The sequence below is a fragment of the Elgaria multicarinata genome, chromosome 4, assembly GCF_023053635.1.
Source record: "Elgaria multicarinata webbii isolate HBS135686 ecotype San Diego chromosome 4, rElgMul1.1.pri, whole genome shotgun sequence".
NCBI lineage: Eukaryota > Metazoa > Chordata > Lepidosauria > Squamata > Anguidae > Elgaria > Elgaria multicarinata.
The window spans coordinates 40,015,783-40,029,043 of NC_086174.1; the positions used below are offsets into that span (position 1 = coordinate 40,015,783).

Genomic DNA, 13,261 nt, shown 5'->3' on the forward strand with positions numbered 1-13,261 from the left:
GGTGATATTAGCCACTTAAGTGTTCTACTAGAGGCAGCAGCAATTTGCCCTAGGGCATAACTTAATAACAGCTTCACTATTCTTCTCTTGGTTGTGGCAATGTTATCATCCTTGAGAAAGAAAGACCTCCACATAATTAACACAGCTATTTTTCCTGGCCCTTTATGGCGCTGTAGTGATCTTTCTGACCTAGAATTCCTTGATCTCAGCATCACCCACCTACCACATGTACAGAGCTGTAAACTAGAAACAACAGCCTGACAATACCACATACTATAGTACTGTGTTTGGATGTTCTGTGTCCAATAGTCAGGCAGGATTTTGTTTTTTAAACCCCCCCCCCCCCCATCTTGCTGTTTTAAAAAGTCATTGCAATTCAATATGTGTCAAACATACCAAAATATTGTATGATTTTAAAAAATACCCTTCAATTTTGACTATTTCTTTTGGCTATAGGTTGGCTATTTTGTACAGCCCTAAAGAAATCTGTTATCACAATGCTATATTTTGGAAGTATTTAGAGCAGAGATGGGAAACTTGTGATGCTCCAGATATTTCGGCCTACAATTTCCATCATCCTTCACCATTAGCCATGCTAGCTAGGGCTGATGGGAGTAGTAGGCCAAAACAACTGGAGGGTCACAGGTTGCCTACCCTGATTTACAGTATAAAGCAAATATGCATGTATTGTACTTAGTAATAACCCAGATTTTTAAAATATGGCTTTTCCGATTCCTTCTCGGGTCTTTATTAATCTTATCCCTGCTATCCTCCCTTCCTTGCTTCATATTATTAATTTTTCTTTGTCCTCTGGTTCATTTCCTTCTGCTTTTAAACATGCTACAGTCTCTCCTATTCTCAAGAAATCTACTCTTGATGTGCTTTCTCTGTCTAACTACCGACCTGTCTCTTTGTTGCCTTTTGTTTCAAAGATCCTGGAGCGTGTGGTCTACTCTCGTTGTCTTGATTTTCTTTCTAGTAACTCTGCTCTGGATCCTTTTCAATCTGGATTCCGTCCTTTGCATTCCACTGAAACAGCCCTTACTAAGATTACCAATGATCTTCTTATTGCCAAGTCTAAAGGCCTTTATTCCGTTCTTTTTCTCCTTGATCTAACTGCAGCCTTTGACACGGTTGATCACGATCTTCTTTTGGATTCCCTTCATGACCTCGGATTTTGTGGCTCCGTCTATAACTGGTTTGCCTCCTATCTAGCGGGTCGCTCTTTCAACGTGTTGGCTAATGGCAGCTCGTCTTCTTCTTTCTCCCTTTCAGAAGGGGTTCCGCAAGGCTCGGTGCTTGGCCTGTTGTTGTTTTCTTTATACATGTTGTCCTTAGGTAATCTTATTCAATCTCATGGCCTCCAATATCATCTGTATGCCGATGATACACAATTATATCTTTCATCTCCGGATCTTTCTCCTGATGTTCACGATTGTATCTCGGCATGTCTTTCAGATATCTCAACTTGGTTGCTTCATTGTCGTTTGAAACTTAATATGGCAAAGACTGAATTGCTTGTTTTTCCTCCTAAACCTTCTCCTCATCTCTCATTCTCTCTTACTGTCAATGATGTTACACTTACTCCAGGCAAGGAAGCTCGTAGTCTTGGCTTTATATTTGATTCCTCGCTCTCCTTTATTCCTCATATTGAGGCAGTAGCTAAATCCTGTTGTTTTTTCCTGTATAATATTGCCAGGATTCGATCATTTTTGTCTTTCTCTTCTGCCAAGACTCTTGTTTATGCACTGGTTATTTCTCGGTTGGACTACTGCAACCTTCTTCTCACTGGCCTTCCTTCTTCTCACATCAGTCCGTTGGTTTCTGTTCACCACTCTGCTGCTAAGATCATCTTCTTGGCTCGCCGCTCTGACCATGTTACTCCACTTCTGAAATCTCTTCATTGGCTTCCAATTCACTTCAGAATCCAATATAAACTTCTCCTGTTAACCTACAAAGCTTTTCACTGTCTAGCTCCTTCCTATCTTTCCTCTCTCATCTCACACTATTGCCCCGCTCGTGCTCTTCGCTCCTCTAATGCCATGTTTCTCACCTGCCCAAGGGTCTCTACTTCCTTTGCTCGGCTTCGTCCATTTTCTTCTGCTGCCCCTTACACCTGGAACGCTCTTCCAGAACATTTGAGAAGTACAAGTTCAATCGCAGCTTTTAAAGCTCAGCTAAAAACTTTTCTTTTTCCTAAAGCTTTTAAAACTTGATTTTGTTCTGACTTTTATACTGTTAGTTTTACTCTACCCTGTGCCTGTTTGGTGCATTCTCTTCCCCTTCCTATTGTTTTATTATGATTTTATTAGAATGTAAGCCTATGCGGCAGGGTTTTGCTATTTTATTGTTTTACTCTGTACAGCACCATGTACATTGATGGCGCTATATAAATAATAATAATAATAATAATAATAATAATTTTCATAACCAAGGTAGCATGCTCACGCTCATATTGCAAGTGGCAGTGGCTAAACAAACCATGGACCTTCCATCCGTGGTTTGGTTATATGCAGACCAGGAACTCCAGCTTGTCTCTTCCCTGACAAGCTGGAGAAAGATCCCAAGAACTCTGTTTTGACCATGGTTTGTTTAGAAGGGCCATGATTTAGAAGGGCCACATCTGCTTGCAGCTGGAACAAATGGGTTGCATGCACTAGTATGCTGCCCCATTCACAATAATTTTCATCACATGCAAACCGAACCAATATATGCGCATAATACAATTTGGGAGAAGATGCTCTTATACATAACTTACAGAATTCTTTAAACAATCATCATCTACATCAAAATTTGATGTATCTGTTGGACTGCTGACTTCAGGGATGTAAGGTGCTTCACAGTTTCGAACGTTATCCCAGTCAATCCCTGAAAAAAATGGGTGGCTTTTAAAGTCTTCTATCCCATTCTGCCCAAGTCTATGCTCTCTGCTGCAGATGAGCCTTCGAATTAGGTCCTTGGCATTTTCAGACACATCCGTCACTTGGACAGGAAACTGAAACCTCTCCTTAAAGAAAAGAAGATGTGGAAAATTAGTGTACACTGAGAAATCATAGTTTACTGTTCCATTTCCTTATGTTTGTACCAAGAAACAACATAAGATTTGTTAACTAACAGTGAAGTTAATGCTTTATGTCTACATGGAGACTCAGCACAATCTTCTGTATATTTATTCCTAGTGTGTTAAATGGGCCTTACTCCCTACAGTGACTGGTTGGACTTCTTAAAGGGAAAACAGTAAATTCAGAGGTCCATTTCCACTGCAGTTCTTTTTTAGCTAAATATATAATTTAGTCAACTAATCATACAACTATTCTATTAATTCTATTTAATCACTTTCAAATTTGGTAAAATAGCTAAGATATGAGATGTTTAAGGGGCTTTCATCATGTCCAAGCTACAAGAATTTGATTATTTTATCCAGAAGAACAGCATATTATTGTAAAATCTATCATTAAAAACCTGTTTCTCTACATAAGGATATCACACAATAATACTGCAGCAGTTAAAAGTGAAGTCCAAAGTTAATTAAAGATAGCATATTCTATCAGTGAAACTGAGAACAATAAAGCACCGAGTAGAAGAATTTTAGGTTCTTTGAGAGTTGTCAATGGTTTACATACACAAACACTCACTTTGTGGTTCATTATCTTTCCATAGGTCTCCACCAGGGACTCTGCATAAAAAGGTGTTTCTCCGTAAAGCATTTCATACATGCAAACACCAAGGGACCACCAGTCACATTCAGGACCATACTTCCCTTTCCCATCTTCCATGGCTTGTAGGATCTCTGGAGAGATGTAGTCTGGTGTTCCAACTGCCACTGAAGACTGAACCTGCAGGGATTACAATTTCCATGACCAAAATGGAAAGATGACTTGCCTGGTGAAGGGTTCTGAAGAATTCAGAAGCTTGCACAGTATTTTTTGACCTTTGAGTTGACTTAATACAGATATTACAGTAATATGAAGTTTAGCATTTGCTTCTGGAGGGTGTATTTACTTATTTGTTGCATTTATATCCTGTTTTTCCTCCAAGGAGCCTAAGATGGTGTAGATGATCTTGCTCCTCTCTATTTTATCCTCACAAAACCCATGAAATAGACTAGGATGAGAGTCAGTGACTAGCCCAAAGTCACCTAGTGAACTTCATGGCCAATCTGGGACTAGAACTCGCTTTTTCTGAGTCCCAGTCAAACATTCTAACCACTACATAACACTAGTATCTAGTTTCCAATCCTTGAAGTGAAGGGAGGTTCCATATTCCTATACAGTCTTGTATTTCTTCCCGAGAGTGTCAGACAATGGAAAAGCTTTTCAGTATTTAATAGCAAACAGTGCATAATTTTATATATTTATGTTTTTTTAAAAAAAATTGGCAAGGCTTTTGTTAATAGATAGCAAAGTAATACAAAATATATGGGTTTGAGTTGGTAGTGGAAAAAGACATGTCATGCTGTTTTAGGATATAAAGGCACACAAAGTTGCACAGTGTACATAGAGTAGTGAGTACCATGTATGAATAGGCATTATTTATAGTACTCTGAGATCTGTGTGACAGGCTGGGATTTGTGACATCAACTGGGATACACCAATACCCCCTTCTTACTTTTTTAACTGCATAGCACAAAGTTTGGAGTGTCATCCAATTTCATGGGCATATGAAAAAGAAAGGTCCAGCAAAACAAAGTATCAAGGCTCTTTGTTTCTCAAGAACCAACACCACAATAAATCATTTCAGCTAGGTATGATTTTGTACATGGAATTATTGCCAAATTGTACCAGCACATACTATCAAAGCTTTGAACATCGCTACAACAGTATTCTGGAACTTATCATCTATCATACAATGGGTAGCTACTATATGGCTGCATTCCTGTTCAGGATGCAAAGAAAGGTAGAGTTAAGTTGTGGGGTTAAAATCCATCATCCCATTCCCTGCTCCAAACTTGCTTTAAACAGGAGCAGCATGGATGGAGACATATACAGAAAAGCCTGTCTCCTGATCACAGTTCATAATTGCTTCTCCTGCTCTTGGTATATCCGCATCAGAGTCACAGCTGATATGCCAGTTCTGATGCTGCTTTTACTACAGGAAGACCACAGGTCTCCCTTGTCACCGTCTAGTATGTAGTAGCATTGTAAGAGCCAATGACCCTTCGCACTTGGCTTGAGTAAATGGATTAACCAGGAGACATTCAGAAATTGCTCCATCCCAGCCTCAGGGCTCCTGTGATTCATGAATCTCCCCTCCATTCATTGCATTGTATATTGCTGGTTCCACACTAAAACCATCCACATTCTCTAACCAGGAACCCAAGGGTAGTATCCAATGCAGGCCTTGTGCAGGAAGCCCAGGGCTGGTGTCAGGGGATGCAAGCACACACATGCGGCCACTACAATGGGCAGCTGCAATGTAGTGCATCCAGGGGCAAGTGATGAAAAGAGCAGAATTGCTCATTTCTGGAAGGGGCAGGTCGCACCCTTTCAGGAAACGAGCATTTCTGCTCATTTCAGTACTTGCCTGCAGAAGCACTTACATTGAGACTGCCCACTGTAGGGGCCATGGGCTGTCCATGCAAAGCTCACATTGGATACTACCCCAAGTTCCATAGTAGTGTACATTACAAAGAGAGAGCAAATAAGCAGAACTCTCAACATGTATTATTTATTTCAACTGCAGGTTTCTATAATTACAGACTTTTTGCTAAAGAATAGAATAATCATAAGAGAGAACTAACAAGATTTATGAAACCATAATGGGGCATTTATTACTTAATGTGATATTTGCAGTGGGAATAGAGTAGGTGTGCAAAGTGAATGAATTTTATCACTTACCCACCCAGAACAGTTAAAAAGGGTCTCTTTTATGCAATCAACATACTTACTAAAATGACAAGTTTACAGCCAGAAATGTTATTTTTATTATCAGAAATATAATCAGAAATTGTAGCTGTAAACAAGGGATAGAAATGAAATTGTTGAAGCTATATTTTAGTTGTATTATTTTTCTAATTTACCGTTCCATCTTCCATCAGTTTCAGACAAGAACCAAAATCCGCTAACCGAATATGTCCATTCATATCCATCAGGATGTTGTCTGGTTTGATATCCCTGTAAATAAATAAATTTGGGTCACTGTATGGGGGCAAGTGTAATAAAACATTCTGCATTGCAAGTAATTTGAATACTGTTTTGGGGACACCCAAGTCTAAAATTGATATCTCTCAAGTGGTATTGAAGTGCACTGACAACTGTTGAGGCCCATTGATGCACAGCATATACCGCTTTCATACCGCTATATCCTGCTTGGTGTGGCTCCTGCCTTTTATATACTGCTTTCATAGTGCAATATCCTGCTTGGTGTAGATTAGACCTAAGTATGATACTGATACTTCAAATATCTCCCAAGTTTAAGAAGAACAAGGGGAAAATTTCTCAAAACTAACAAATGTAAGCTGTTTGCAACACTTCCTTTTATAAAACTACTAATGGAATTATTGATTTTCAAAACACAAATGCACCTCAGTATTTTTATATTCATATTGCTGATACTTTTCAGCATCAATAACTAAACAGCACAATCCAGATGTGACACACACACACACAGCATCACCATATATACTAATATCCTTCCATAGATACAACAGTACTGTCTAAGCACAAGATGGCAGTATCAGAAGGCTTTGGGCAATCCCAAGGTTTGCAGAAGTACAAAAAAAGTTTAACACACACCCTTTTGGGGAAAAGACCCTAAAAACAACTCAATGAGGACTGAGCATGCTCAGCAGCCATGCAATGCTGGTTGATTGTTGGAGGAGGGGGAATGTAAAATCAGGTGGGCAGAGAAATGGAATGGAGGATCCAGGAAGAAGGCATAGCTGGTGGCTGAAATCTTGAACAGGAGCACTCCACACAGCAACATTTCGTTGCAGATCCTACTGTCAATTGCCATTTTCCATTACAATGTATATAGTACAGAGAGGTTGCCATTTTCTGCCAACTTCAGCCTTACCTTAAGTTTAGTGAGCAAGAGCTACAAATAAACTCAACCTGGAAATAACATAAGCATTTACTGCAATGTAGACTATATAGTTACTGGCTAGTCTTGTGTGATCTCAATTAAAACAAATGCTGCTTGATTCTAGCATGAGAAAATAGGTGTTTTATTATGCTACCTGAAAATGTCCATTATCGCCACCTGCCTCTGCAGCCCAACAAGCATAAATTCACCTGACACTGGAGGTTTAAATGGCTATTAACATATCTCTAAGATCAAGGGAAAGCTTGTCAGAACAACTGGGATGTTTTCCACCAGCTTCAATTACCTTTAATTCACACCCTGTAGATCTCTGACCTTCCAAATTTAGTAAACAGACAAACATTCTTATACATGAAACTCATGAATGCTAAACTTCGGTATGATTTTTTGTTTTTAAAATACAATTTGTTCCTAAAAACGTACCTCTCTTAAAACTAAATTCTCATGTTCAGACTTTACTCTGAAAATACCAAAGCTTTATGGTATCTGGTTTTCCTTCTGAATTTTAAATACTAATAAAACAAGCAATAACACACAACGGGATATACATTCACCAGCCAACATATGCATGCCTTGGGCAGCCTAAGTTACTGGTGTTTATTCATAAAAACACACACAGAGTGCAAATTTTGGCCAGGGAAAGCAGGCCTTGTCATGTTCTACTGCATTTACAAAATAGTCTCTTGAAAAACACCGTGGAAGGAAAAAGGAGGGAAGCTTGAGGTGAAAGTTTGTAAGAACCAGGTCCTACAATTCTAGATAACTTACATTTACTCCTATTATACACATTTCCAGGGGGCTGTCTATATGCGCCCAAAGCCCAGTGGTGTCTGCAAATCTGCGCTGTGACAGTTATATGACACAGCCACTGATTTGCAGCCACTACAGAGCTTTCACTTGCAACTCCGAAGAAGAAGTCATGGGTTTACCCCAACTTTTTTTTCCCAGAGCGAGGCGAGTATGGCGTATCCGCCATCTAGCCTTGCTCTGGAGGTGTGGCTGGGTGGATGGCGACCCCTGATTGGTCACCATCTGCCCAGGCAGAGGACAGGGGGTGAGCTTGGTGCTGGAAACCCTGTGCTTTTGCTGCAGTGTCAGGATTAGCTGCTGCCAGCAGCGAAAGCGCAGGATTTGAGATAATCGCAGCGGCAACCCACCGCCATATAGACAGCCCCCAGGTCACTGACAAAGTATTCACATGTAAATGTTGTACTTCTAATAATTCTTATGATCATTCTTTACAGACGAACAGATTTAAAATCAGACTCAAAAAACAAGGCTGCAATCCTAGCAGTAGGACTTAAGTAAGTCTCAGGATTGCAACATGAGTCTTGTTTTAAATCAATTTGTCCAGTAAGAATGATTGTAAGAATTATCTGATGTACATCCACGACTTTGGATTCCTTATAAGTGATCAGTAAGATATGTGCAACAAAGGAGTGAATGTACATGTAATCTACAGCTAGAAGAAAAACCCATATGCAAACTGCCCCCTTACAAAAAAGAGCTATTTGGTATTTATTTAGCCAATACCTAAATCCATCATATAACATGAAATGTCTAATCTTTTCATGCTCCAGACTGCTACACTTCCCTGGTTTCAGAATCTAAATCTCGGTCTGAACACAACATATTCCTGTTCAATCTTCTCTTCAGAAAGAGCTCCATTTCCTATTGCACATATTGATCTGGTCTGCATGATCAAAATTAAGCCACCACGAATTATTTAAATTGTGGTGTGTGATTTCCATTATCACCGCCAGGGTGTGGCTTGTCATGTCATCTGAACCCATGCAGCATGGCTTGTAGGAGGAGGAAACAACCCTCCAATAACCCATGGGCTGTTCTAGGTTACTGGAGTGCTGTTTTCCCCTCCAACAAGCCATGCCACCTGCATTTGGATGACACAGCAAGCCACGCCTGGGCAGTGATTGTGCTCGATACACACTGTGATTTGTATGAAGGAAGACTGAGGTCCACCCAACCTCCCTGCAAGGTAGGCTCTGGAACAAAAGCCAGGTAACCCAGATCCTCACCTCCCTAACCCCATACCAAGATGGTATTAGCCAGCCCTTTGGAGACTAACCACTCACACCACAAGTTAAGGACTAATTCTAACACATAAGGCCCTAGTCAGAAGCACAAGAACGGAATGCGAAGTAGTAGCATGACCCACGTCAACCAATCTCAAGCCTCACGCAGGCCTCTGGCTCCCCCCTCCCTTGCGAAGGGGGCCTCCCCCCACCAGGGGCGGGGAGAGCGTTCAGCTTAACAAGCTGTTTTCTCAGAGATGGACCATGAGGAGGCCTGAACAGCCTGAACAGCCTGAACAAGACCACAACCATCTTGGGCCGGTCTTCACAATTTGGTCATGCGATCATCCCACTAATTCCTTCTAAGAGTCTCCTTTTGCCATCAGCCTCATTTTAGGCCATCTCAGACATGACTTATATCTGCTTATTAAGCTTTACTAGGGGAAGACAGATCATCCAGATGGTCTGAAACACAGCTGGCATAGAGAGCCATAATGATACAGAAGCCAAATACTATTCTTGTTGAACAAGGCCAGCTATTGCAAAGTACTTCCTAGGCTCAAAAGTTTTTAAAAGCAGGCTTAATATGTTCTTCTCTCTGATGGTTTTCAGAATAGCAGTGCCCAGCTCATGAAAAGGATCAAAACAAGACATGTGAGCAGGTGACAATTAAACCTATAACTACCACTTCAGAAAATGTAAAAAAAATAATCTTGCTTAATTCTTACAAGTCAAGTGGAATTTTTATCTTCCCAAGGAAATAAAGACCAAGTGGTTTAAAATTTATAGCAACGGGAAAATACTATGACAACTGGAATTTTAGAATCGTACATACCAGAGACAATTTAATACCTTACCCTAGGGGTTTTTTTTATATAAGGGGGATAATGCTAAAATATGGTCACATTACATTTGCTTATTTCAGACAACATATGTGGGAATATGTGAGTACTTGATATGATTAGCCAAATGCTGGGCAGCCATAGGGACCACTCTGTGCGATTGAGAACCTTGAAAAAGCTGTGAGTTTCCTATAACTATATCCTATGCCTATAGGATCTCTTTAGACCTTCAAATGAATGTGCTCCACACACAGACACACACACACATATTTCTTAGCCTCTTTCAAGGGATATTTCTGGAATTAATGAACATGTGCAAGGGGAAAACATGTTTGAAGATCTAGAAGTGTACATGTAATGATACTAAAACATGGTTACGGTAACCTCTTTCAGATAACATTTGTGAGTATGTTTTAGCATTGCAGCATGTACACTGGTTACGTGCATAGGATCTAGACCTTCAAACAAATGTGTGTGGGTTAGTGGTGGAATCTTCTGCTACGATTTTGATCCTTCTCCTTATACTGGGCTGATGACAAGTTTAAGGGGATCATAGCCCTCTACCCACTCCCTGGTGCCCCCTCCCCAAGCTTACTTAATGCTGCTGCTGCCGAAAGGAGTAGAATTTCTAACCACCTGGTATGCCTCTAAGTGCCAGATTGGGCACCTGCAGCCACTGCCACCTCTGTTCCCTCAGAATGCCTCTGGATCCCAATACAGCATAGCAGAAGGATATTATTTATTTATTTATTTATTACATTTCTATACCGCCCAATAGCCGGAGCTCTCTGGGCGGTTCACATCAGGAATGGGGCCCAGGGCCATTGGGAATACTGAAAATGGCTGGCCAGTATGCAAACACAGTTCCTTCAAACTTTCAAATCATGTAGGTCAATGTGGAGCCTGTCAGCATGATACTTGCCCACCCCTCCATTATGCATTAGGGATATTGAAAAAGGTCCCAAACAACGAAGTGGAGATGTGACACTGGGCCACAGTTGGATATCATCTAGCTCAGGCCATCCCTACTTAAAATGATTCAAAGTAGTAAATGAGAGATGAACCTATCTGATAAGAGGACAATGAGAGAGATGGACTATTTAGAATAGTCATAAATGAAGATGGGAGGTGACAGTGTAATACAGTTAACAAATATAGTTTATGTAAATTGTCAATATGTAATTGAATAAGAGCTTCGCAAATAGATTACATTTAATTCCAAAACCACATTTTTCATCAGGTAGGACAATGCACAGCAAAATTCAGCCACCACTTCAAACCAATGATTATTGATTAGGTCATGCAAAAATCATTACTGCTTGACCATAAAGGGAGTGCTAAGAAAAGGATCTTTTTCATTAAAACTAAAATCTATTCTAAGGACCCAGCTTGGATCTTAAGAACTCCAACAAAGCACCAAGGGAAATTAGCAAAAATGTTATAGCTGATCCAATTTGTAAAAGCTCCAGGAGTAGACAATCCTACGGAAACGAGATAAGTAATCTTCAGCTGAAACACGACAAATTGCAACAATTACAGAAGAGTATTCCAGAGCAGTGGAGGTTAACATGCCATTCATTAATCAAAGCTAATCCTGATTTACAATATTTAATTATTTACAGAGCTTCCGTTTCAATTTTCTGTTTCCACAAGATGGTGATTGCATTATTTCAGAAAGGTTCCCAATCTAATTCCAAGTACGGAAAATAAAATTATTTTAGCAATTTTTAGTTTCATTAGTAAGATGCAGTATCTATTTCCTTTCATTTGTAACAGAATATGTGCTCAGTACAATCACTGTACATAACATCCCTTATAGAAACTTTGTTGTGGTGTTATTTCTAAGGATGTGGTCTGTAGTTTTCCAAAAACTCTTTATCAAATTGACACCAAAGACTAAACACACACACTCAAAGCCCTAAACTCCAAAGCCCTAAAATAGTTCCATTACCCCAGAGATGAGTTTTACATTAGTAACAGGGGTATAGGCTGTGGTCTATGCATTCTTGCTCATATATATATATATATATATATATATATATATATATGCTTTGCTTCATCCCTATGGATCCCAGGGTTGTGTACAAGAAGGGCTTCTATGAATAGTCATATAAATACAAAATCAAACAAAAATACAATCATCAAAACAACTGAGAGACAGCCAATACTATAAAGATAAAGAACCAAACTTAAAATGTCTGGGCAAACAGAACAGTTCTAATGTGTTGAAAGGACTGGAAAGCCTCACAAAAGCTATGATTGTTATATTTATTTAATATACATATAATCCACCTTTCCCCTACCAATTCTCCAAGGTGACTTACAAAATCAAATTAAAACTATTAACACTAAAATCATACAAAACTATCTAAAGATCAACTGAGACACAACATCCAACTTAGCAAAACAGCAGCAATACAGCAGCAATAAAAAATATCACATACGACTGTAAAAAAATACACCAATGGAGACTTGCAGGATGATCCCACTCCCTAGCCTGAGTTGACTCCAAACACAAGGGTGTCTGTGTGAACATATAAAATCTTCATATTTGACCACATAAGCCACTCTGATACTTTGTTGAAGGTTGGGGGAAAGACAGAGAGATGATAAATCGATAGATATCATCACAACATCTGCAAAGCATCCAGAGGTTGCTTCTAAGCCAGTGGCAGGACATTCAACCCACTGTATCAATATTCAAACCTAGTAAGACTCTCTATCTGTACTCTAGAGAACATATGCTTTACTATGAATTCAGTCTCCATTTACAGCAAATGTTTGACACCATGTCTATTACATTATTCTAAAAACATTTCCCTCTTCAAGAATGGAAAGAACATATTAAACCCCAAACATTTGTGATTTAATTTTCTGCATTCCAGCATAACAGTCATCTGTGCAGTGCCAGGCCTGACTGAGAAGGTAAAAGTATTCGGGCATTTCAAAATGTGTACAGCTACCCAATATTATTCTTGATTCAGCTACCCTGCATGTTGTCTTTCAAGCTAGGCTTTGCATTCCTCAAAGGAAATTTTACACCAATAACATGCTACAGAGGACTCACCCATTTGATTCAGCAATTTAAAGGATTATGGTTTTCAAGATACAGTTTCCATGCCGCAGAACAGATTTTAAAATGCTAGTTCTAGGAAGCCTAGCTTCTACAATCCCTCATAAGGCCTTTAACGAAGCCTTTAATGGTTAAATTCACTAAGGTGGCACATTGTTTTAACTGTTTTAATTTTTACTGCTTTTAAATTATATATTGTTTTAACTTGGTTCATGGTTTAATTTGTTTCTAGCTGTGTATATTTATTGTTTTATACTGTATGCTTTTATCTG

General features: G+C 39.4%; 1 protein-coding gene across 7 annotated transcripts in view; it reads right to left on the bottom strand.

The window, feature by feature from the left end:
- CDC42BPA (CDC42 binding protein kinase alpha) overlaps window positions 1-13,261 on the bottom strand; it is a 195,599-nt gene that overhangs the window by 95,440 nt on the left and 86,898 nt on the right. For all 7 annotated transcript variants that reach the window (XM_063124145.1, XM_063124144.1, XM_063124140.1 and 4 more), the window contains exons 6-8: window positions 6,020-6,113; window positions 3,636-3,836; window positions 2,759-3,007 (exon numbers count right to left, since the gene is read on the bottom strand). In XM_063124145.1, coding sequence (XP_062980215.1) covers window positions 2,759-3,007; window positions 3,636-3,836; window positions 6,020-6,113 — 544 coding nt within the window. The remainder of the gene's footprint in view (window positions 1-2,758; window positions 3,008-3,635; window positions 3,837-6,019; window positions 6,114-13,261) is intronic.